Source organism: Schistocerca gregaria, chromosome 5 (assembly GCF_023897955.1).
Source record: "Schistocerca gregaria isolate iqSchGreg1 chromosome 5, iqSchGreg1.2, whole genome shotgun sequence".
Lineage (NCBI taxonomy): Eukaryota > Metazoa > Arthropoda > Insecta > Orthoptera > Acrididae > Schistocerca > Schistocerca gregaria.
In genome coordinates, this window is record NC_064924.1 from 8,686,487 (window position 1) to 8,712,640 (window position 26,154).

Here is a 26,154-nt window from a genome sequence, read left to right on the forward strand (position 1 = left end):
TCCGAAGTACAAGAGGGACTAATCAAATGATCCTTCTGCGAATACTACATTCCGTCTCATTTGATACTCTGCACATTTCGCTGCATGTACAGTTTCAAGTCAATAACTTCCAAAATTGATTATTGTTCTCCAAATGTTAGCTACGAAAATTTTGTTTGAGCAAGAAGCATCGTTTTCAAACCACGAGCAAGTGATCTTCGCAATATGTACTAATTATCGGCTGAAAATTCACGCTGACTGAAAGAAATGGATGAAAACAACGCTCTTTTTCTATCAAAGTTTGGTACGTGTTATTTATGCATAATTATTTCCAAATTTATTGATGAAACTTAAATACGCTCAAATATCTCGGCGTGATACCATCATGACGGATGTCCCTCCCATTCTACACACGTAATGACAGACTCTCTAAAGAGATCATTTGGAGAGGGTTGCAACGGGCTTGTTAGAAACGCAAAATGGCCTGCACACTTATCAGTCTTTTACCTGGGTCGGAAATTAAAACAAGAAGCATATTAGGAAAAATCTATGGCTCCCGAAGGCATGAAATGTCTTACACTAAGGGCTTGTGCTGCCGTTAACTTCATATGAAATTCAGTGTGCAATATTGTTTCTTCAGAACAACTTTACAGCGTGTAGCAGTGCTCAAGGTCAAAATTTCGAGCAACAGGTTAGCCGTGATATAAACACATTATTCGCACCTGAGTTACGTGTGTACTTTGTGGCAAGCGTTTCTGGAACCTTTCCTGTTCATGGCGGGACAGTGATTATTATCTTGGTACAGCCCCATACATGTAACGTGGCTGAAATTATCTCAGAAGCTTCTTTACAATACCACTAAAGGGTATATACTTTCATTAGAAAGAAAGGCAAAGTCGGTGTCGTAATTCGACGACCGTAGACGAAAAAAATTACTTGCAAACATCAGGAAATTTGTCATACTGGTTGTTACAACATACCGAAAACCGCACTTCGATATGTTTATTCATTCTGAATATACCTAGGGTGGCCGGTCTTAGCTGCCTCACCTTGTACATTGAGCCATAAACAAAAATGAAATGCGAGGCAGCCATTAGAGAGCGATATTCCTACCTTTGTCAGGTTTGTTGTTGGTCTAGCTTCATGTTCATTTGTAGCAATACTTACTTTTTTGTGTGAAACACGACAAACAATAGGAGCGCTAATGTTTGCAATCTAGGTAAACGTTTAGGTAAACAAACCGACGCGCAGATAGTCCAAAAAAGTCCTTGCGAAACGCAGATATACCTAGAAAATGTGGTAGCAGAAGACACGTCCACATGTAAGCGGAAATCAGACAAAAATGCTACCACTGGCCATATTTTAAATTTTTTTGTTAAAAAATCAGCCCCTAGTTGCATAAAAGAATTTTATTTCCTTGCTGTTTCAGTCGTCCAGTGCCTTTTTCAGAAGATTATAGTTATCACATTATTATAGTGTGTACCCAGGATATTAATGTAATCGTTACTGGCGACATATTCCTTATTAAGATGGATAATGTCCGAGCTATTTTAATTCAACACTATGAAGTTCGAATGGTAAAAAGTCAGAATATCGCAGAATCAACTTACCCGCTCGTGCATCCAAGTTGCTGACAAGACTAATATACAGAAGCGTGGAAAAGAAAACTGTGTGTGAGATGACGATTAGCTTGGCTTTACGAAAGGTAAAGGCAACAGAGAGACAATTCTGATGTTGCGGTTGATAATGGAAGCATCACTAAAGAAAAAGCAAGACACTTTCATAGGATATCTATACCTGGAAAAACGCATTCGAGAATGTAAAATGGTGCAAGATGTTCCAAATTCTGTGGAAAATAGGGGTAAGCTATAGGGAGAGACGAGTAATATACACTATATACAAGAACCAAGACGGAATAATAAGCGTGGACGACCGAGAATGAAATGCTCGGATTAAATAGGGTGTAAAACAGGGATGTAGTCTTTCGCCCCTAAACTTCAATTCTTACATCAAAGAAGCAGTAATGGAAATAAAGGAACGGTTCAGGAGTGGAATTAAAATTCAATGTGAAAAAGTATCAGTGATACGATTCGCTGATGACATTGCTACCCTGAGTGAAAGTGAAAACTAATTACATAATATGCTGAATGGAATGGACAGTCTAATGAGTGCAGAATATGAATTGAGAGTAAATCGAAGAAAGACGAAATTAATGAGAAGCAGAGTAAATGAGAACAGCGAGGAACTCTGCTACCTAGGCAGTAAAATAACCAATGATGTGACGGAGCAAGGAGGATATCAAAAGCGGACTATCAATAGCAAAAAGGGTATTTCTGGCCCATAGAAGTCTACTAATATCAAATTCTGGCCTTAATTTGTGGAAGAAATTTCTGAGAATGTACGTCTGGAGTAATGCATTGTATGGTAGTGAATCATAGACTGTGGGAAAACCGGAACAGAAGAGAATCTAAGGATTTGAGATGTGGAGCTACAGACGAATGTTGAAAATTAGGTGGACTGATAAGGTAAGGAATGAGGAAGTTCTGCGCAGAATCGAAGAAGAAAGGAACATGTGGAAAACAATGATAAGAAGAAGGGACAGGATGATAGGACATCTGTTAAGACATGAGGGAATCACTTTCATGGTAATAGAGGGTGCTGTAGAAGGCAAAAAACTGTAGAGGAAGCTAGAGATTGGAATACATCCAGCAAATATTTGAGGACATAGGTTGCTACTCTGAGATGTAGAGAGGAATTCGTGGCGAGCCGCATCAAACCGGCATAAAAAAAAAAAGGTTGGTGCTAATGTGGGGGTGGAGGAGGGAAAACAGATAGAGGGGGAGGGAGGCGAGGGTGAGGGGACTAGCTAATGTCTGATTGCACTCAGGGGTAATGGTCTAACAAAGGTTGGTCTAGACCCTACGACCTTCGGAAACCGTTCTCTACTGTTTCCGCAGAGAGAACCGCTTTCTGGAAGCCACGATGACGTAAATGGCTCATGAATCGTCCGACCCGCGCTTTAAATGCTATTTTTTTCTAAATATCTTCCCATCTGGGGTCCAACACATTCATTTCTGGATAACCCTGCGACTACCATAAATTTGGACGAAATCGGTGACGACGAATAGGCGCGGTCCTCTTGTAAGTTCTATCATTCCGAAACACTGGGTATTCCGCGCTACTTTCCCACAAAACCTAGTTTTTCACGCAACTCACTGTTTGAGACGTCATATCTCTTGATGTATGTATGTACGTATGTAGGACACGTATGTATGTATGTAGCACATCTGTTAAGACATCAGAGATGACTTCCATACTACCAGATGGAGCTGTAGAGGGCAAGATGGAATACATGCAGCAGATCACTGAGGACGTAGGTAGCAAGTGTTACTCGGAGATGAAGAGATTGGCACAGGAAAGAATTTTGTGGCAAGCTGCATCAAACCAGTCAGAAGACTGATGACTCAAAAAATGGTAATATAAACAAACTGCTGCAAAGACAGATTTTAAAATCCGTTACCACAATAATAATTATTTGATGGTAAAAGAACTTTCATTTTTTTTGAAAAGAGATATGCATTTAGTCGGTACTTACATGTGTTTCATGGTGTGTTTAATGTCAGGCCCCAAAGGGTCGCGATTCATCAGGATCTCCGGATACCTGTTCCTCATTGAGAAGTAAGCATCCAACCCTTTCTTAGCCTTCTCTGTGCTACACTTGCAGTGAATGTACATCCTTTCGATGTGGGCGTCATCTGTAACCAATGGAAATAATATTTATTACAAAGGGTTAGCCAGTCAAAGCAGAAAACATAATTCCATTAATTGATTCAACCTGAAGACAGATACTGTACTCAAAGACTGGCGGTAATGTCTACGAGGTGTGTGAGAAAGGTAATGAGATTAGCAAGACTGCAAGGGATGTGGCAACGCTGTGTTGTTCCACTTGTGTATGCAGTGTGTTGATTGCTTTCAGACCGTAAGTCTAAGTTGTAACTACGTACAGCCAGCACATGGTTTTTGAGAGCGCCATTAGTGAAGTTATGTTTTTGTTGTGTGTTATGAATTTAGAGTAAAGTTATTCCATCACCTTTTGTGTAAAGTTTGGGGAATCCGAGAACGTAACCTTCCAAAAATTGAAACAGGCCTGAGGGGGAACACAAGTTTCTCCCAGGCACAAACCATTTTTGCACAGCCAGGACGCATTCAAGATGAAACTCGTTCACGGAGACCTTCAAAAACTGATGAAAATGTCGAACGAGTGCGTGCTCCTGTAAGATGAGACCAACGTGTGATGATGGATGATTGATGACCTTTAAACTTTACCAAGTCCACCACACATGCGAAAGGTTTGTGCCAAAATGGTGCCAAAAAACCTCACAGCTCAGCAGATGGACAATCGAACAAACGTTTGAGTTGATCTACGAGTACTTTGTCTGGCTCACTCGTGTGATCACAGATGACAATTGCTGTATTTCTGAGTACGATCTTGAAACAAAGCGGCAAACTGAGGAGTGGCACACTGAGATATCTCCTCCCCCAAATAAAGCTCTAGTGAGCAAATCAGAAATCAAAAGAACGATAGTTTTAGAGTAGAGGTATATTGCATAACGAATTTGTTCCTCCAGGACAAACTGTCAACCAAATATTTTACAAAGAACTCTTTGAAGCACTCAGGAAAGGGTGAATCGAGTGGGACTGGACAATGCAGGCATCTGAATGGTGCGCCATGACAAAGCGCCATATCACATGGCCACTTCCATCACAGAATTTTTGACCTCAAAAGGCATTTCTGTTGTTCCACAGCCCACCTATTCAACCTGATCTGGGTTCTTGTGACATTTTTACTTTCCAAAAATATAAAAATGTCTTAAAAGGGCGTCATTTTGGGAGCCAGAGAACTTTCAAAAGAATGTGACGTTAAAGGCCTTACGAGTTGAAGCTCTTCCGCACTGCTACCAATACTGGAAACAACAACTTCTCCCGTGCATAGCTGCCGAAGGGAAGTATTTTGTAGGGGACAATACTGATGTTGAAAACAAATATTAACTTTGGTAGGTAAAGGTTCAGTTTCATTAGTTTTCTCAGACCCCTCGATTGTTGCGTTGCTCGCGAATAATACCCACAGGCGTTGAGCTCTGCTTTTCTACACGTGCCTGATGCAGGAGACACGTCCACCTAGAGCTCAAGATATGGACACTACTGACGCAGAGGAATGCACTCACTGTTGCTGCAGCAAACATTGGGTATGGCTGACCTAGGCCCATACAGCCGTATGTATGTTAAATGTAACACCGTTGCAGAGGATGTACTAATTGTTTTTCACGCTCCAACTATATTCTCTAGTGCTCTTCGCTCCTCACCCATTGGCTTACCTTAAGAGCACAGGCGATAAATCAACGTTTACGTCGTCTGCAGTAAGCTAATAGTAATCTCCCACCCAGTACCGGAAAAATTGGAAAGTGTTACTCCATCAAAACCTTTACGGGACGCTACCAAACACATACATCAGTATTTCCATGCGCGTGGAGTATGTTAATTAAAGTATCATCCTAGAACGAGCTGTCTTTCAATATTTTCGGTGCAGAGACCAATCGTTGCTAGTAGCGAAAATTGTGTGAGTACGTCATGGACACTAGGTGTATCTACGTTACTGTGTGTTTTCAGGAGAGATCGCAACAAGGCATACTCAGAGCACCTGTACAGCGAGCTTACTGCCATCTTTCGGCCATTACGAAAAATTGAATCATTGGCATGACGGACATGGAAGCACCATACTATCAGATGGCATACACAGTTATCAGCAGTGCAGTGACTGCAAAACGATGAGTGCTGACGAGATGAACTCAGGGCTACAGTGCGACGTGAAGAGAACACGAGTTCCACATGGCAGGGGATCACCATGATCTGTTGGGAACACATACCTAGAACTGGGATTTAAATTTTGAGTCAACGTCCGTTTTCTAGCGCTTGCAGCATACTATAGACAACAGAGACTTTCCTGCTGTGGAACCAGAGTCAACTGGGACATCTAATGACATTCTGTGTTGTTTGCTTCTTTTTGTAATGGTACCGAAGACAAAGTGTCCATAGAGGATCTGGTGACATGTCACAGGAAGCAGAGTTTCCTGAAATCTATACCTCAGCAACTTTCGGACTCAGGGTGTGGAGATCTCTAGAATATGATAACAAGATTGGTTTGGCAGTTGTTGAAGGAAGCAGAACGTTCGCCATTACGTGGCAAAATGGTAAACCATGTTGACATATCTTTCATGATTTGGGTACTAAATGGCACAGTTCAGTAGGATAAGGCAAGGCCCCACGCCAGTTCACATCATGTGCGATCTCAGGAATGTATGAAACTTTGGTTGGCCTGCCTGATCCTGTGATTTGTCTCCCATAGAGCAAGTCTGGGAATTCGATGGGAAGGCATACACTTTCGTACCAGCCTGCAGACAGCGATCTTCAGTAGCAGACAGAGCATGTACTTCAAGGGGTGACATGCGTGTCTTTGTGCCTGTGGGTGTCACATTACACACTGACATTTATTCTGGTAACTGGGGCTCTTTTGAAGTGGGACTCATCACTGAAGACAATTCTGCTCCGGTAATGAGAGCCCAGGCCAATGCTGCGTCTCGAGGCCCCAGAGTGCGATACCATTCCCCAGGAGTGCTGGTCTGTGGTGCCATTTCTTGTAATAGCAAGACCGATTTGGTTGTCAATAGCAGCACCGTTATAGCACAGCGAAACGTCTACGGTGTGCTACACCCCGTTCTGTTGCTCTTCATGGAAAGCCGTCCTGGGCTTACATTTCAGCCAGATAATGCCGCCCTCACAGGATGAGAGTGTCTACTGCTTGTCGTCACGCTTAGCAAACCCCGCCACAGCCAGCAAGGTCGCCAGATCTCCCCAATTGAGAGCGTTTGGAGCGTTATGGGCAGTTTCGTGTAATCAACTCGGGATATGGACGAGCTAACGCACCAGTTGACCATAATTTGGAAACATATACCTCATGAGGAGATGCAACAACTCCGTCAGTCAACGCCAAGCCGGATAACTCCTTCTGTAAGGGCATCAGGTGGATCGACACGTTACTGATTTGCTCAATTTGTGAAGTTCTTACTCTTGAATAAATCATCCGTCTTTTCTGAAACTGTAATAATTTGTTTGTCTGTAAATATACATCACATCTACCCATTTCGATAACACTTTCGTGTTGCGTCACTGTTTAGCCTTTTTAAATTTTTGTTTTATAGAGTATTTAGTATGTATAGAGCTCCACATGCTTGAAACGTTGTATAAGCTTTTTATTTTTCATGTCAATGACTAACAATATACCACTGATTTTTACCATTCTGGCTTGGCCACCCATGGAACAATCGGCAGGTTCAATTCCCTCTCATTTGCTCTTTGCTTTTCTTCCATTACTCTTTCAGTTTTCCTCCTTCTTCATACCACTCCACAACTGTTTCCTTAGTGTTTCTTCGTTGTCTTTAATTTGGCACTTCAGTACCGTGTTAGCTCTCATCCATTGATCCCTTTCCATTATGATAATTTAATTACTATTTAATATTTAAATATGCCCCAAGACTGATTCAAAAAAGGGTTCAAATGGCTCTCAGCATTATGGGACTTAACATCTGAGGTCATCAATCCCATAGAATGTCTGTGGAGGAATGGCAGCCCACACTTCCTCAGAACCGAAATCAGAGAACATGTTGGATGCAGTGGAGCGACGATCCATTTCAAGGTGTTCAGATGGATTCAGGTTGGGACTCCGTGCAGGCCAGTGCATTTCAGGAATGACATTCTCCATAAACAATTGCCCCACGGATGCTGCAGCACGACAGGTTGCATTGACATGTTGACATAATCATCGTGTCCAAACTGTTCCTCTACAGCATGCAGTCCAGAATGCTGTATGGCAATAATCTGATGGCAGGTATCATTCTCAAAGCATTCGCCAAACCCAAACCCTTCCATCAGATTACCGCAGGTTACAGCGTAATTCAGCTCTCCGATATACTCATTTCCAGTAATACACTGTGGCTCTCTACACCATTAAAATCGCCACATAACATTGACTTCTGAAATGTGTGGCTTATGAGTAGCTGCTGGACCGTTCTACACTATTATTTTTAATTCGCTACGTACAGACATTCTTCTAGCTGGAGTGCTGATAGCACTTTGGAACTTGTTAGTGATTCAGTTGCTCATTTCATGCAATTTTTTTACAACAACATTTTATAATGCTCGATAGTCTCTGGCGAAACTATACGAGGTCTCGCAGGCCTGTGGCTGTTCCTGCGCGTTTACACTTGCCAACAGTGATTTGGATAACAGTCCTTGATGAATTTATTACTCACGTGGCATCCAATATTAAACCACGTGGGAAGTCAATGAGCTCTGGTGACCTAACGTTCTGTTGTTACTGGACCTTTATTGACAACACAATACTCTCTACTTAATTTTACTCTGGCAGGTCAGCCTCTCGTCGCATCTAGTGGTCAGTTCCACTTTACATAGGGCTGTCGGAATACTGTTGATCAAGTAATGTATTCTTCTCAATCTCAATTCGTCCATTTCCCTGCTGTCCTGATCAGCTTCCAAAGTCTGTCCACCATCGTTCTAGTATTTATAGTTAAAGTGTCTTATACCTCAAGAACTAAATTCACTATAGTAGCTTCTCGTTCATTTTCTAACTACGCTTCCCTGCTAACGGCTGCCTCCTGGAAGAACTTCTCGTTATAACTATTTACACAGTGATCTGCTGAGATCAGTTAGTTAATATCATGGAAAACCGTCTACCATCCAGGACCATAGTGTAGCGCTAGTGCTGGAAATCTTTCCAAAAGTCGATCTTTAAGTAACCCATCTCTCGCAGTCAGCCCAATGGAAGCAGACGTCTTGTTGCAGCAGTTTCATATGACGCATAAGATGCTTATAAAAATTCTCCTCGAATTAAGATTGGCTAGGTTTACTTGGTGGTGCGACAGCTAGACTTACTTATATAAGTACAGGCGCACTCTCCAAAACACTGTGGTGTGCATGGCAGGGGACACTTGGTGCTATACCACATGTCAAGAGATCTCCCTGCTCCAGTTGCGTATGGAGCGTACGAAAAATACCTGTTTCAGTTACTCTCTCTTCGTCAAACCCTGTGGTTCCTACGGCAGCGATACGTAGCGGGCTGGAGTGTATTTCTGTAGTTACTCCACAACTTTTATTTTTAAGTCATCAGTCTTCTGACTTGTCTGATACGGCCTGAACGAATAGCTCTCATATGCCAACCTCTTCATCTTAGAGTAGCAGTTGCATCCTAAGTCCCTAATTATTACCTGTTTCTCTACAGGTTTCACTCTCTTCAGCTCACTCTAGTAACATGGAAGATATTCCCTGATGTCTTAACAGGTGTACTACCATCCTGTCGCTGCTTCTTGTCAGTGTTTTCCATACATTCCTTTCCTCGCCGATTCTGTGGAAAACCTCCTCATTGCTTACCTTATCGGTCCACTGAATTTTCAACATTCTTCTCTAGTACCACATCTTGAGGCTTCGTCTGCCTTCTGATCCGATTTTCGCACAGTCCATGTTTCACTACCATACTACATTGTGCTACACTTAATACTGGTTCTGGAAATTCTGTAACTATCATCTCTCAAGATAGTTTACTCCCGAAATTTCAGGTTTATCAGAATTTCCGTGGTGTTCTTCCACTAGTGAAACTAACCTGTGACCATTCGCATTGTCGTTCTTTGCTTACATTCAGTACCGTAGGTAAGCAGTCTCCTTTGTAGAGTGATTGAATTTTCTCATTATCCTTTTGACGAGCTGGAGTCTGCCGCCAGGTTTATGTAGCATCGTGCCTGCGTCATAATTTCGTTTCATATTGCTACAAAATTGCTACATCCGGATATTTCTATGCGTTGACTAATTTCGGATGAGACTCGTCAATATAGAAGTCGTAGGATACTACTTCTCTGCAATTTGTATAAAGCACAGTTACATATTTCTGGACATCTAAAGTGAGTTTGCGCCTCACTGAAATCTTATCAACTGGTTGTTTCCGGAGCTTCTTTTTTGAAATAGTACTTCTTTACAGATAACTGTATAATCTGCAAAAAGGTTGAGGTTACTGCACCAGTGTGCAAACATAAGGACGGAAATAATTTTCTCGTTATGTGTCACTTCCAAGTAACGTAGCTCGATGAAATTTGGGATATACATAGAAAGAACTGCTACAATATAATGCAGACGATAACTGAAAGAAATACACAATAAGGCGAACATAAATGACACTTTTATTCAACGACAATAATGACGCTGGAGCCGCCGCGATATACGATAGTCTCCTTGACATCAGCAAAGGCGAGTCATGGTACTTAATAGCGTGTGTTATGCAGCGAACAGCAATACATTCTCTGCAATGTGTTCCCAGGCTGGGCACTTTACGGAGTTAGTAAGGAGTTTCTGTGATAAGGCGTTCCATACCTCCATCAATCTGGTGTACAACTACTGCATGGTCATTGGTGCATGTAGTTCCATACCTGCATTACGGTAGTGGACAACTACTGCATGGTCATTGGTGCAGATAGTTCCATACTTCCACCAGGGTGGTGGACAACTAGTGCATGGTCATTGGTGCAGATGGAGGTGTTCTAACGCTCTCTCCATGGGTGTTCAGTGTGATTTACGTCGGGGGATGGGCAAGTCAGTCCATTTGCCGAATATTCCCTCGCTCCTGCGCTATTCGACGTGGTCGCGCTTTGTTATTAACAAAAAAGAAGTCATTGCCGAATGAACTGCTGAAAACTAGCGCAGGGGGAAGGAGTACAATCTCACAGTAAATTTGGCCAGTGAGACTACCATGTTCAAAAATTTGGAGATCAGTATGCCCATGCAACATGAAGCACTCCCACACCATAACACCTAGACCACCAAAGCTATCATGTTCTATGATTATTAGTTTTCGTATGTTTGGAGGATGCTGATTCCGCAGCTGTTGTTCAGTTACTGAAAAACCGCTCCAATTGAGTAATGAGAACTTTATTAAGCCCTCAAGTCAGGTTTTGGCCATTACCTTAGGCCATTGTAAATAAAGAAAAACAGAGCTATACTCAAACAGACCATGAAAGCCCAACGGACCGACCGGCCGCCGTGTCATCTTCAGGCCACAAGCATCACTGGATGCAGATATGGAGGGGCATGTGGTCAGCACACCACTCTCCCGGGCGTATGCTAGTTTCCGAGACCGGAGCTGCTACTTATCAATGAAGTAACTCCTCAATTTGTCTGACAAGGGCCTGAGGGCACCCCGCTTGATAACAGTGATCGACAACTGCACGGTCATACATCCAAGTGATGGCCATTATCAGGTGTATATGAAACTTACGATGTAGAGAAGCAACGTCGGTGATCAGTTGGATGTTCCGACAGTTTTTTTGCACAAAATACTTGATTATCGATAACTCCATAATCTGGAAAAATCTAAAGTTATTATTAATATTGTTTACCAGGTCGTTATAGCGTTCTGCATACTCCTTATTAAGAAATCGAATTTCTAGTTACACACTTCGTTTGATAACTCATATGGAGATACTTTTATGAATAAACTTTGTCGTGGTACCAAGAGAAATGTTTGTAGGAAGTCAGGAAATGCCTTTCAGAACTTCATGTGAGAAAGCACGAGTTATATTCCAAATGACTGATGTTTTCGGAATCCATGTGGGTTAGCACTGAGGAGGCCATTCTGTTCGATACACGTCTTTATATTTGCGCTCAGAATATGTTGTAGTACACTGCAGTAGCTAAATAACACTAATAATAATAACTCAGTGTCGGTCAACGTCCCGGTGCAACTGTTTCAGTCCCACACCACTCCGGCTACTTGTGTTCCCTAACCAATCCTGGCAATCCTAACGCTGCTGCGGACCTATGTATCTTCACATCACCCGAAGGTGAAAGTTAGGTTGAAGGCAGACGCAAATATTCCGTTGTCCGACCTATATTCGATCACCCGACCTGTTGGTTTCCAGCCACACGCTACCTCAATAGACCCAGCTACAACAGATGTGTCAATGCTTGATGCAATAATTTACCAACAGCCATATGTGTTGTAGAAATTTATTTTATGCACTTCGTATGTGCTACCAGTTTCGGCATTACATTGATGCCATCTTCAGGCCCCACACGTCATAGATGGCATCAATGTAATACGGAAACTGGTAGCATATAAGAAGTTTATAAAATAAATTTCTACAATACATACGGCTGTTGGTAAATTACTGCATCACGAAATACATGCCAGCCGTTGTCCCATGGTCCATAATGGATCAACGAAGATTTGAACAGTGACTCGAATACAGAATAAATTCCCTTTTCTTTACGTCCACGGTCAAAACTTTTTGTCATCAGACTACCGGTTTCGATCTATAATGACCATCTTCAGATCTGTTTTATAAAAGCATGATTCCAGTAGATTAGGACAAGTTTCTATAAAACAGATCTGAAGATGGTCATTATAGACCGAAACCTGTATGACAAAAAAAAAATTTGTGGCCATAGACGTAATGAAAGCAAATTTAATGGCTACATTCCTTAGAAGCGCTACGTTCCAAACTGAAGGCTCATCAGTAGTTTAAAGAACTAACACCAGTATTGGAATCGGTTGGGGGTTTTTAAAGATGAACTAGGTTACAAAGGTGACTGACCTATCGCGTCGGGCAGATGCGGTTGCATTCTGAGCCAGTCTCGCAGAGACGCGATGGTCTTCTTGATGTCCTCCTCGTCCGTCCCCAGCTGCTTCCTGATGGTCTCAACCTGCTCAGGCGTCGCAGGGACGAAGTTGTAATCGTCTGTCATTGTTGGTATGCTGCAAGAGCAAAGAAACACACATTGCTAGAATGTCAGCACGCTAATGGATAATCACACTTTTCATAATGTACACAGCGTCGGTGGAAAATTTCACGGCTTGTAAAAAATACAATATGTACTAAAAGGTATCCGGACACTCCTTTCTCCCGAGAGAATGACCGAGTGGTATAAAAGGAGGCGGGGAGTATAGTGTTGTCAGTAAGGAAGCAGCCACACCAGAGTAGGTCGGTCGGAAGAGCTCAGTGACTTCAAACATGGACCAGTTACTGGACGACACCTGAGTAGCAAATCCCTCACGGACATTTCAGCTCTTCTAAAGCTTTCCAAGGCGACTCTTAGTATGTTATTGTAAAGGGTAAACGCGAAAGAACAACCACAGCAAACCACGGCAAGACAGATCTCAAATACATACGGAGCGTCGAGCATCGCAGAAATCAGCATGAAAATCGCAAGAAATCAGCGAAAGGAATCAGTCGCGAGTTCCGGAGTACTACCGTAAGTTCATCTACTACAGTCATTGTACGTAGGGAGTTAAAAAAATAATGAGGTACAATGGTCGAGGATATCCTCTTGGGCTACACATTTCTGTAGCTGATGCCAAGTGATGCTCAATGCGTTTTGAAGAGTGATGCTACTGGACACCTGATGACTGGAAACGAGTGGGCTCAAATGATGAATCACGCTATACCCTGTGGCAATCCGGCGGAAAGAATTTGGATATGCCAAACTCCTGGACAACATTATCTGCCATCGTGTTTAGTATCAAAAAGTGGAAAGAGGATGGTGTCTTACGGAAATTGAGTGTTTTTCGTGGTTAGGATGTGGTCAGCTTACCGCGCTTAAGAAAACGCTGATTGAAGAGGGATCGGAACACACTGTTCAGTATCGAGTACTGCGTACATTAGAGAAACAGCTCAGACACGATATTCCCTCGTCAGAAAGCAGCAGCAGCGTTTATGACGCAATTTTTGGTGGACAGCAATATTCCCGAAATGGACTGTCGAACCCAGAGTCTCGAGATGAACCAAACAGAACACATTTGGAATGGATGAGAACATAAACTTCTTTCCTGATCCCAGCGTCCAACATCACACCTTCACTGTTTTCACCTCTAGAGGATTAGTGGACTGACAGTCCTTCAAAGACATTCACACGTCTTATTGAAAGTGTTCCCAGCAACGTTTAAGTCGTCATAAAGGCGAATGGTGGAGGCAGCTCATACTAAAGTCCGCTAATAACTGCCCGGGTACTTCTGACCAGACAATATATCTTTTACGACAGGGACACACAACACATTTAACTTTTTTGTAAACACTTAGATATTCATCAAAACCAGTGTTTCAGTAAGCCTATTCGCTGACTGTTGAGTGGGCAGATTTCAATCTTTGTTTAATCCCTACTTTCGAAGGCGTGGATCAGTAAAACTTATGGAACGTTTTTGTTTGTAATTTTTGTCCAGCGCCCCTTACAATAGTGAAAGCAATCGCTAAGCATAAAAAAAGTGGTTGGCTTGATTTCATTTGCTTGATTTACCTTAACATGGAACATTTCATTTTCCGAGTACAAGATGCTCATTAATTTGTGCAGTATTCACCATACGAAAATTATTGTTGAAGAAAATATTAGTTTTTATTAAAATATTATTTTATTTCTGTGTCATGTACCGATTATTAACTGCCGTAAATCTCTTGTATTCCGCATGTCTCTATCCCAATCTGGTGTTAGTACTAAACGGAAAATTGCTGCTAAACATCGGAATTTCCAAAGACAGTGCGAATTAAAACATGTCTGCTGCGAAGTAATGAAATAATATTCTTTTTATAATATTTATTTCGTATAATTTACTTGACGTATTTAGCAGGTGATACAGGTGTTATAATAAATTCCATTAGAGAAAAAGCAACAGAGGAGTTGTTAAATGATATTTTCCAACGAATTATCAAGTGGCCCCGTGGGAATGGTCTCTCTCTAAATTTTGAAAAAACCCACTCAATAATATCGTGCAGAATAATTTTCTGGGGTAAAATGCCATTTAGAAAGAAATCATTGTTTACACAAAACCGAGCACTAAGAATAATATGTGGTGTACAGCCACGGACGCTATGTAAGTAGTTCTTCAATGAGCTTGGCATTTTAACTGCGCTGTCACGTTACATATATTCGTTAATTAAATTCGTTGTAAATCATCCATTACAACTTGAGAAGAAGAGTGATGTTTATACTCAGAATAGTAGAGGCAAAAATGACGTATATTTCTCATTGCTTAAGTTGTCAGCGGCTGCTCAGAAAGACTATATATAGTAACTAAAATTTTAGGGGTTGCCCAATGACATAAAATGTCTGACAGGAAATGAAGTAAGTTTTAAATCTAATTTAAAATCATTTATCCGGGATATCCCCTACTCCATTGGCTAATTTCTACTTAGAAACCGGTAGCCACTGTAGTTGCATACGTAGGACTAAAAATCATTGTTAACGTTAATCATATATACGTATCCTGTAAACAGAATCGTTACAAATTACTTCAGCAAAAGAATCGTTCAGATAACCCATGGAACACGTAAGTACTAACTAACTGACTAACCAATGACATTGTGGGAGCAGTTGTGTAGAATGGGTGATGATTTTGAAAGAAGTTGTAATATGGGCATCAACAAAAGTCAAGCAACGATACGAACAGAGGTCGAGTTAAATCAGGCAAAGCTAAATAAATTAGATTAGGAAATGAGACACTAAAAGCCGTAGGTGAGTCTTACTTAAATTTGTTAATGTCCAATATAAGTCTGTAAGGAAGTATTTCAAGCAGATATTTATTGGCTTGGAATCTTATAGGGAAGTCAAATGTAGACAGTAGGGATTAAAGACAAAAACAAAATTCTTGCCACTGAAGTGTATTGTTACAGAATAATGCTGAAGAGTAAATGGGTAGAAAGAATGACTGATAAGGAGTTAACGAATCGAATAGGGAAAGAAAGAAATTTATGGCACAACTCGACTCAAAAAAAAGGTGTGTTGGACACGTTCTGAGATCTAAACGAATCGTCAGCTTGGTAAGGGAGCAAAGCGCGACCTGTAAAAACTGTAGAAGAAGTCTTGACTGTAATAATTACATTCAAACCAGTAACTCCCTACACACCCGAGTGTCTAAAGAATCAAAATCCTACGCATAAAACAGCTTCAGTCTGGATGAGTACATTGTGGGTAATTTGTGCTCCCTCTTAAGAGAAGCTAGTTCGTCACGCGTCTCAGTGTTTCGACATATCTCCTGAACTATGGGTCGTACAATTATATAATTTTACACATACATTTAGTGGTGCATGTAGATATTGTTTGCGAAATGTGTTGTAAATAGAGTCACTAGTAAAGAAGTAATAAAATAAAACGCCAAGTCTGATGCTGAAGTTTCACTGCGTGAACAACGAAAATGTCGTGCGATAGAAACTCTTTCCCATTCATTATTTTATTGGAGGGGGCAGGGGGGGTTAAAATGGAGCATAACGTCAGCGACAAACATTTTGGAAGGTTTGAAACTATGTCTAAGGTTTGTCGGCAGTCACTAATTCTCATTCTGAAATAATGTATGAGGGGCATTCTATAATACAACTTTTTTTTTCGACGAATTTCCTTTGAGGATGTTCAGAATTTATTGTGGAACATCGAGCAATATTGATGCTTCAGCCCCTATAGTTCATGAAGTTTCCACAAGTGGCGGCGCAATACTTAGCCTTCAGAATACCATCTCTAACAGAGGTGCGTTCCAAGCAAAGAGTTATCATCGAGTTTCTTTTGGCGGAAAACCAGAGCATCGCAGATGTTCATGGGTGCTCGCAGAATCTCTACGGAGACCTGGCAGTCGATAAAACCACTGTTGCTCGTTGGACTAGGCGCCCATCATCATCGCAAACAAGATCGCTGAAACCTGTCCGATTACCCGCGTGCCGGGGGGCCACAAACAGCTGCGATTTGAAGAGAAGAGTTCAGCGTGTTCTTCTCCAACGAAAAGGAAAGCGAACTTCCTCTTCCTGATGACAACGCAAGGCGTCACACAAGTCTACGCACCCGTGAGGATCTCATAAAACTTGATTGGACTGTTCTTCCTCATCCACCGACAGCCCAGATCTTGGACCTTCCAACTTCCGTCTGTATGGCCCTATGAAGGATGCATTCCGCAGGGAGCAGTACATGGACTATTTGGACGCTACGGATGTAGCCAGACGTTGCCTCTGACGTCGACCAGTGCAGTGTTACCACGTGGGGATACGGGCCTTCTCAGGTACGTGGCGTCAAGGTATCACATTAAGCGGAGATTATGTTGAAAAATAGGACTTTGTAGCCAGAAGAGTGGGGAATAATGTGGTGTATTGGAATTATAAATAAAACTACCCTGCTTTAAGAAAAATAGTGCGTTACATTAATTATTAGACACCACTCGTATGATAAAGTCTGGGTAATTTGCACGCAGTGAGTTACGCTGCCTACATATTCACAGTTTCTAGCTTCCATACTTGACTTATTGTTTTAAACCTTTAACGTAAAATTATTCCTCTTAGTGAGTAGATGATGACTGCTTTCTAAATTTTTTAAATTCGGTCCGTTATTTTTGTTCCTGAAAGCTGTCAAATAGGATACCTTCAGTTGAGACCATCTGACAGTTTAAGCTGTTCCGTCATACAAATGGGTGTGCAGGCTGCAGTAGTGATACAGAGACGAACAGTCTTGCATACAACAGACTTGCATGGAGAGTGGCAGCAAACTAGTCTTGGGACTGGAATGAAATGTGCGTATGCTATGTCTGGCCGCAAGACCGCATTCTGGGTGTTCGTCCGCCTGGTGAATGTCTTTTTATTTGAAGTCATTATGGCAAATTGCGCGTCAATGATGGTGAAATGATAATGAGGACACACAAAAGCCCACTTCCGAGCGAGGAAGATCCCCTACCCCATCGGTGGTGATCGAACACGCGGCCGCATGATCGAGAATGTGCAGTGTTTACCAAAAGGCCACGAGCCGCTGTCCTTTGGATTGAATATCATAAAAGCAACGCTCATGTGCTAACTTTAAGAGTGGTGCAGAGTAGTTCACTGTCTGTTTTCCGTAAAATCAGACTACTACTTCCACTTCTGAGGAATATCTCTTCTCTTTCAGGTGTATTCGATCACGGACTGGGAGAAGGACAAGTAGGCCAGTGGAGAACACAAAAAACCAGTTTCTGGAGGCACAGCCGCGGTCCAGACAGTCACGTGGGGCGTGACTAAATGCGGAGTGACTCATTCACCGCTCCGCATTGTCTGCCCCCGTTGTGTCTCAGAAAGGCTCTCTTCAGTTGATAAACACAGCTAGGTACGGATTTTGTTTCGTTTTCCACGATCGAAGTACATGCTTAGGTGTAACAAACGATCATCTAATACCACGTAATTCTCAAACGTTTTCGAGAAACCCCTGTTTATATTCTTGCAGGCCTACTGAATATCGCAGGAGAGCAGCGACTATAACGGTGGGCTAGTAGTCTTCTCGTACTGGTTCTATGTCAGTTCGTCGTCTGCTCTTTTCTAGTCATGTGTCTACGGATGCATTCAGGAGCGTATGGCAGCCAAGTCAGGCTGGGCTACAGCTGCTCTGAATAATATCAGCGATATCGCACTTAATTGTATTTATAAACAAATGTTTATTCCATCACGTTTGCTTATTATACCCCTATTATACTCGTCATGAACGCCATTGTAGCGATAAAAGTGAGTTAGACTCGACGCAGTACGGGCAGTCTCTTGGTCTGCCACCTAATCCTGCCGTGCGAACGACTCAGCTTGATGTATGACGCTCTCGTACGATCTTCAACAGTTTCGTACAACTCTGAACCTCAATTTCTCGGAGATCACGTACTAGAACAGTTCTCCTTATGTGTGACCAAAACCGATGAGCCGTTGGTTATCTGATTCCTTTATGAGACTGCGGTTGATTGTAACTTACTTCAGGGCTGACGTTTACGACTACTGCGTGTTTGTTTCCTGGACTCTGGACAGCACATTCTGACTATTTCCTTCTACCTTTTATTTTATTATAACATAACTGATCATCCATATTACACATGGTGTATTTTAGAGTGTTTAGAGGAGACAAAAAGAAGCACTTTTTTCATGTGACAAAAATGTCACCATTTCTGCACTACAGGTCCATGAATGTTTTGACGCTAGTGATGCTCAGAGACAGTATTCAGACTGCAGTGCGATGATACCAGTTTTAGAGATGTTGATGATCTCCTATGAATTTCTCTTTTATGGTGTTGAGATCACGCGTTTTGTGTACGACACACCGACAGACACTCCAAAAGATGCGGTTGCCGGTTTGGCTGAAGCTACAGCCATTACTCCTGGACTTCGGCTTGTTATAAATGCGTTAGACAATTAACACGCAGATGCCACTTGTGCATTAATGTAAACGGTCGGCTCTCTCAAAAACTGGTCGCTTGCTCTTTGAAACGAGGCGGTCCGAATGTCAACTCTCACGTGATTGGTGGGCACGGAAAACCTAAATCTGAATGCCCTTTCGAGGCATTCGAATACGACCCCAGTCCTCAGACACTGCACTTGGCCTACTGGTGGTGGAATATCGAAAATTTTCCCTTCACAGTGTTTTTTTCATACCTGAGTAGTAATTAGACATCCGCAGCATTTGTCACGCATGCCCTGTGTAATACCGACTCCAGCCTAGATAAGGGCCACAGTTCGGCGAGAAGGAGAGTCCGTAAGTTTCTACAACAGTGGCGTTTCGAGCTGAAGAATTTATTGGCGAATATATCGCGTAGAGCTACCAAACTGCTTTTCGCCCCCTTTTGCAAACACTGCCAACCACTTTCTTTGTCATTGGGTAGGCGTAGTCGAGATACGGCAGGGAGCCTGACAATTCATCAAGCCAGAAACGTACGTTCGCAAACGTGTGAACAAGGCTGTTGTTATGCTGGAAGATGGGAGTGTCCACAGCGCACTCATCAGGAAGATGTGGAATACAGAACAATACTTGGTCATCGAAAATGATGAGATCAGCATCTGGGTTCATGTGCACAGTAACCTGAATGAATAATCGTAATTCACCGTACGAAGAACGGCCTGAATTATGCCCTCCGCACTCTGCAGGTTAAACGCTTTATTGGGACGTCGATGCAATCGATACCTTGCATCAATTGAAAAGGGGCAAAATCGTGACTCTCAGTACGACACAAGACGCACCGAGTCAACTGATGTCCAGTTTATGAGTCGTTTCGCCCAGTGAAGACGGGCAGCTTCATGTGCCGTTGAGAGAAATGGCCTTCAGCCAGGTAGCAGTCTGTAAGTGTCCATTGCACTTTCGCTCGGGAACCTGTTGAGGTCGACTCGCATACAGAGACAGAAGTAATTTCTGGTGGGACGGAAATCGATAGTGATTAGAAGATGCGATATTCGCCTCCAGTCGCTGCCACGATCTTTCAGCGACCACTGTTCTTATGGTGTCACATGTCTTAGCATGATACACTAGACGCGTTGGCCATTGATACACCAATAATTTGGGCAACCTGATTTATGATTTGGTCATGGCAACGACCGAACAGGGTAGGTCCTTCCTGTCATGCTGTCACGTCTCACGTCGACTGATAATAGAGCGCTGATTGCGTAACAGCTCTGTGACACATTAACATCATTTCACCTCCATGAATTGTGTCAGCGTGTGTGTGGGTCGCGTGATTTCCTGGTACCTGTTCCATACCACATACAGCGCTCCAGACGGGCCGGTGTTCTCTTTTACGAGATTTACTTAAATTTCATTTGGTGAGTATTTGTAGTTATGTTTAGATCCGTAGAATGTCTACATTTAGACAGGGTAATTCCCTGAAGATGTTACAAGCTATCAGGAATAATGGGAAAGGGTAAATGTATCCATTTTGGATGAGGGACCCTGGTCCAGAAAGGACCGAGTCAAAGGTTGTATGTGAAAATCGTTCTGACATCTCCGTATCGGTATCGTTGTTTCTCAGTCTGTAGGGTAGGTAACTTTGAGGAAGTAGTATGGGCCAAAATGAAAAAAAAAATAAGTAAATATAGGCTGCTAAAATACCTTAAGAGTTGTACGCCCTTGCTCATCTTCGCTACTGTGAAACACATTTTTCTACTGAAAAATGCCTTCTGTTCTAAGGGTATACGTTTTGGAGCTGGACAGTTTTTTCGTGCATACTACCTCCTCAAAACATATGGAAACCAAATAACTGGCAAAAGTAGTTGAGTTTTGCTATTTGGGTAGCAAAATAACTGATGATGACAGAAGAAGAGAGAGCATTTAATGTAGACTGTTAATGACAAGAAAAGCTTGTCTGAAGTAGATAAATTTTTTAATGTCGAATATAGAGTTATGTGGTAGGAACCCTTTTCTGAAGGTATTTTTCTGGATTGTAACCATGTTTGGAAGCAATACATGGACGATTAACAGTCTAGACGGGAATAGAATAGAGGCTTTTGAAATGCTTAAGACTAGATGAGTAGATCGCGTAACTGAATAGAATTGAAAAGACAAAGAATTTGTGGCACAACACAACTTGACTAAAGGAAGGGATCGGTTGAGGGCACACATTCTGACGCATCAACAAATCACCATTATAATAGGGGAGGAAAGTGAGCGTGTCTGTGTGTGTGTGTGGGGGGAGGGGGGGTTGGGAGGGGGTAGAACAGCGGGGGTGAAAATTGTAGAGGGAAGTATTTTAATTTATAATGGTACGACGGGCAGAGATGATGGACTACCGCAGACATCACGCCTATTATCTATGACAATGTTGCATACAAATTATTACAACTGAAATGGTGGCCTAAGGTACGTCTGGCTTGGTATCAGAAGGTAACACGCGCAGGAGCGGCAGCGCCGTCGCTGAGTGCAGTGAGAGGGGTTGCAGCGCGAGCTGCTCCACTTGTTTCGGGCGCGGCGCGCCTCCTGCGCTGTCAGTCAAGGACGGATCGAATTCGCTTCGCGTTATTCAACCTTAACCTGATATACCGGGCATGACTGTGGTCTGAAACGGTTTCCAACACTCGCTATGACAGAAGCCAAGTTGTACCATCACCACCGCTTAAAAAAAAAAAAAAAAAAAAAAAAAGCCGAACGTTAAAACACGAGAGGCGTTCAGTATCTAACCCAACAGTCTTTTTTCTGAAAGCAGGTTTGTTTTATACAGGGCTCCAATACATCACATTGACATTGTCCACCACTATTTTGGCTATAAAACTCAGGTTTTCAACATAACCTCATTTCAGTGAGATAGCCTTACGCCATCTTACTGATAGGGCTTCCATGCCAGCGTTTAACCACTCTGCTCGTCGACGGTGGAGCAAACGTCTTGTTACATCAACAACCCGCCAATCATCCACCTATCTCTTCCCGTGGAGTCCATCCTTCATTGAGCAAAGGAGATGGTAGTCCGAAGATGCGAGATCCGGTGGTTTAGAGTGGACGAGGAAGAAAAGTCCAACAAAGTTTTCGGGAGCTCCTATCTCGTGCGCAGACTTGTGTAAGGGCTTGCATTGTCATGGGAAAGGAGAAGCACGTTTACATTACTGTGGCGACGAACAAGCCGAAGTCGTTTCTTCAGTCTCCTTAAGGTAACACAACACGCTTCAGAGTTGATCGCAGCAGCATGAGGAAGGACTTCGAACAGAATAACTCCTTCAGAATCTGAGAGTGCGGCTTTGAACTTTTCGTTTGGGGGAGAGGGTATGACGCCTCTGCATGAATTGCCAGTTTATTTCCAGTTTGTAGTGATGAACACATGCTCTATCGCCTGTGACCATGTCGACAAAAAATAGTCGCGATGAGCCTCGTAGCGCGCAAGCAATTCCGCACAGATGGTCCTTCTTTGCTCTTTATGGTCTTCTGTTAGGCGGCAAGGATCCCGGCGGGCACACACCTTTGAATACCCTAGTTTGTGGACGAGTGTGTTGGCACTACCAGCAGATTCGTCCAGCTGAGCAGGGAGGTGCTTCATTGTGATTCGTCCATCACCTCTAATGAGAGTGTCCACACGTTCCACCATTGCAGGAGTCACAGCTGTGTGCGACGGGCAGGTACGCGGCAGATCGACCTTGTTGCGATGCTAACAGACGCCTCGTCCAAGGACTCGCCGTACTTTGGTTTAACGGCAGGTTTCCGTATACATTCTGCAAAAGCCTATGAATATCTGCGATGCATGAATATCTGCGATGCTCTGCTTTTCCGCCTAAAGAAGCTAAATTAGGACCCCCTGCTTGGAATGTACATCCGTTACAGACGCCATTCTGAATGCAATGTCTAGCGCCATCAACAATGGCAACTTTTTGAAAGTACATAGTCTGAAGGAGGAATATCCGACGATGTTTCACAACAAATTCCGGATTTTTTTTTCATCGAATTGTCTGAGGAAAAAAGATGTCGCATTACTTTTTCAACTCCTCTCCTACTAATACTCAGAAAAAAATCTTTGAAGAGTAGCAGAATATAGTTCATTCCGCTTTCGTCCCTCAGGGCAACTGATGACAGAAAGACATCCGGCTTAAATTAAAATAATTCATAACACAACAACGAAAACACATTTTTGATGGAAATTACTTATTCTTGTTGTTTTTAGTGTTATTAATCCCAATATGAGCATAAATACAATTGCTTATAATATAAAATAAACATTTTAAGACATATGGCGCAGATTCCTCTACGCATCTTAAAATGTTGCATAAAATTACTATTGCTGTCTCCACAAATTAAGTTGGGCATAATGAAATAGCTTGTAAGGCCTCAAGCAAAGATACAGAACATTTCAAGGATCTCTGTGAGAAAGTTTCTAATCTACCAAAATCATAATTGAAAAAAGACATGTTTGTTGGATTTGACATTACAAAAATGATATTGTATTCCAACTTTGAATCAAACAGAACTGTCAGTAAAACGAGGACTTACGTATAATTCCAGGAGGTTTTTACTAAGATCTCAGGACACACATTCTCTTCCATTGCAGCATTTTTTAGTTTAAACACATTTTCTTCGACCGACCTAGACAGTGGAAGCTAAACGACCTAGTTCTCCCAGGGCACTGTTGGTTAAATTCTAGAACCATGTGTTGAAAGAAGATGGCGTATGGATCGTGAGAGTAAGATAACAGAAATAAGGACACGTACACAGGTACATTCAAGGTCGAGTTCCCTCGGTCAGTATGCGAAAAGAATAGGAGAGATAAGGATTACCTATCGATTGTAATCGATAATATGGATATGATTATACGCTCACCGATACAACGCGTGACAGCTTGCAGAACCTGTAAATATATTAAAACACAAAGAATTACAGACACTCACTGCGACCAAGCATTGACTGGAATCAATGAGAAAGTAAGCCGAACTGGGATTCAAGCCCAAGTGTTCTTCTTGCTGGGCACATGCTCTGACCACTGAGCCACTAAGACACAGTGGCCATTGCAGTTGCACGGACTATTCTAGCACACCTCCCGTCAGACCCAAACTCTCAAATCCACACACTATTAATGTAGTGCCCATTGCCCATTATCCTCACTAGTCGCGGCATTTCGCCGATTCCCGAAAGAGATGGAGCTTGGTGTGCATGTCTGAAAGAAGATATATATACACTCCTGGAAATTGAAATAAGAACACCGTGAATTCATTGTCCCAGGAAGGGGAAACTTTATTGACACATTCCTGGGGTCAGATACATCACATGATCAAACTGACAGAACCACAGGCACATAGACAAAGGCAACAGAGCATGCACAATGTCGGCACTAGTACAGTGTATATCCACCTTTCGCAGCAATGCTCCCATGGAGACGATCGTAGAGATGCTGGATGTAGTCCTGTGGAACGGCTTGCTATGCCATTTCCACCTGGCGCCGCAGTTGGACCAGCGTTCGTGCTGGACATGCAGACCGCGTGAGACCACGCTTCGTCCAGTCCCAAACATGCTCAATGGGGGGCAGATCCGGAGCTCTTGCTGGCCGGGGTAGTTGACTTACACCTTCTAGAGCACGTCGGGTGGCACGGGATACATGCGGACGTGCATTGTCCTGTTGGAACAGCAAGTTCCCTTGCCGGTCTAGGAATGGTAGAACGATGGGTTCGATGACGGTTTGGATGTACCGTGCACTATTCAGTGTCACCTCGACGATCACCAGAGGTGTACGGCCAGTGTAGGAGATCGCTCCCCACACCATGATGCCGGGTGTTGGCCCTGTGTGCCTCGGTCTTATGCAGTCCTGATTGTGGCGCTCACCTCCATTCACGCCTGTCGCGACACCATTGGAGGCGGGCTGCACGATGTTGGGGCGTGAGCGGAAGACGGCCTAACGGTGTGCGGGACCGTAGCCCAGCTTCATGGAGACGGTTGCGAATGGTCCTCGCCGATACCCCAGGAGCAACAGTGTCCCTAATTTGCTGGGAAGTGGCGGTGCGGTCCCCTACGGCACTGCGTAGGATCCTACGGTCTTGGCGTGCATCCGTGCGTCGCTGCGGTCCGGTCCCAGGTCGACGGGCACGTGCACCTTCCGCCGACCACTGGCGACAACATCGATGTACTGTGGAGACCTCACGCCCCACGTGTTGAGCAATTCGGCGGTACGTCCACCCGGCCTCCCGCATGCTCACTATACGCCCTCGCTCAAAGTCCGTCAACTGCACATACGGTTCACGTCCACGCTGTCGCGGCATGCTACCAGTGTTAAAGACTGCGATGGAGCTCTGTATGCTACGGCAAACTGGCTGACACTGACGGCGGCGGTGCACAAATGCTGCGCAGCTAGCGCCATTCGACGGCCAACACTGCGGTTCCTTGTGCGTCCGCTGTGCCGTGCGTGTGATCATTGCTTGTACAGCCCTCTCGCAGTGTCCGGAGCAAGTATGGTTGGTCTGACACACCGGTGTCAATGTGTTCTTTTTTCCATTTCCAGGAGTGTATATATATATGTATGTGTGTGTGTGTGTGTGTGTGTTATAAATATACACAGGATATAACAGGTATAAGTGCAGATACCTTTATTGGTCACTTCGAACAGTGTGCTGAACATTACGACAGTATTTACCTAATTTTCAAACTGCTAATTATTATTAGTATATTTTTAGGTTTTTTAACATCTCCAAGTACATATGGCAAGAGCAAGCCATTAATGCTTAAATTCCCTTGGGCAGCAGGTCAGGTTTAAAGTGTTAACACGTGGACAATCAGTTACTAAACTATGTAACATGTTTGCGAAAAGACTATTAGATACTACTACCATAATATCTTCCATTACAATCTGTACATAGACTGACAAAA

At 43.0% G+C, this 26,154-nt stretch overlaps 1 protein-coding gene across 1 annotated transcript in view; it reads right to left on the minus strand.

The window, feature by feature from the left end:
- Window positions 1-26,154, minus strand: part of LOC126272026 (retinol-binding protein pinta-like) — a 91,700-nt gene that overhangs the window by 47,979 nt on the left and 17,567 nt on the right. The window contains exons 2-3 of the mRNA XM_049974529.1: window positions 12,690-12,850; window positions 3,575-3,734 (exon numbers count right to left, since the gene is read on the minus strand). Of these exons, the coding sequence (XP_049830486.1) occupies window positions 3,575-3,734; window positions 12,690-12,840 (311 nt within the window). The 5' untranslated portion in view covers window positions 12,841-12,850. The remainder of the gene's footprint in view (window positions 1-3,574; window positions 3,735-12,689; window positions 12,851-26,154) is intronic.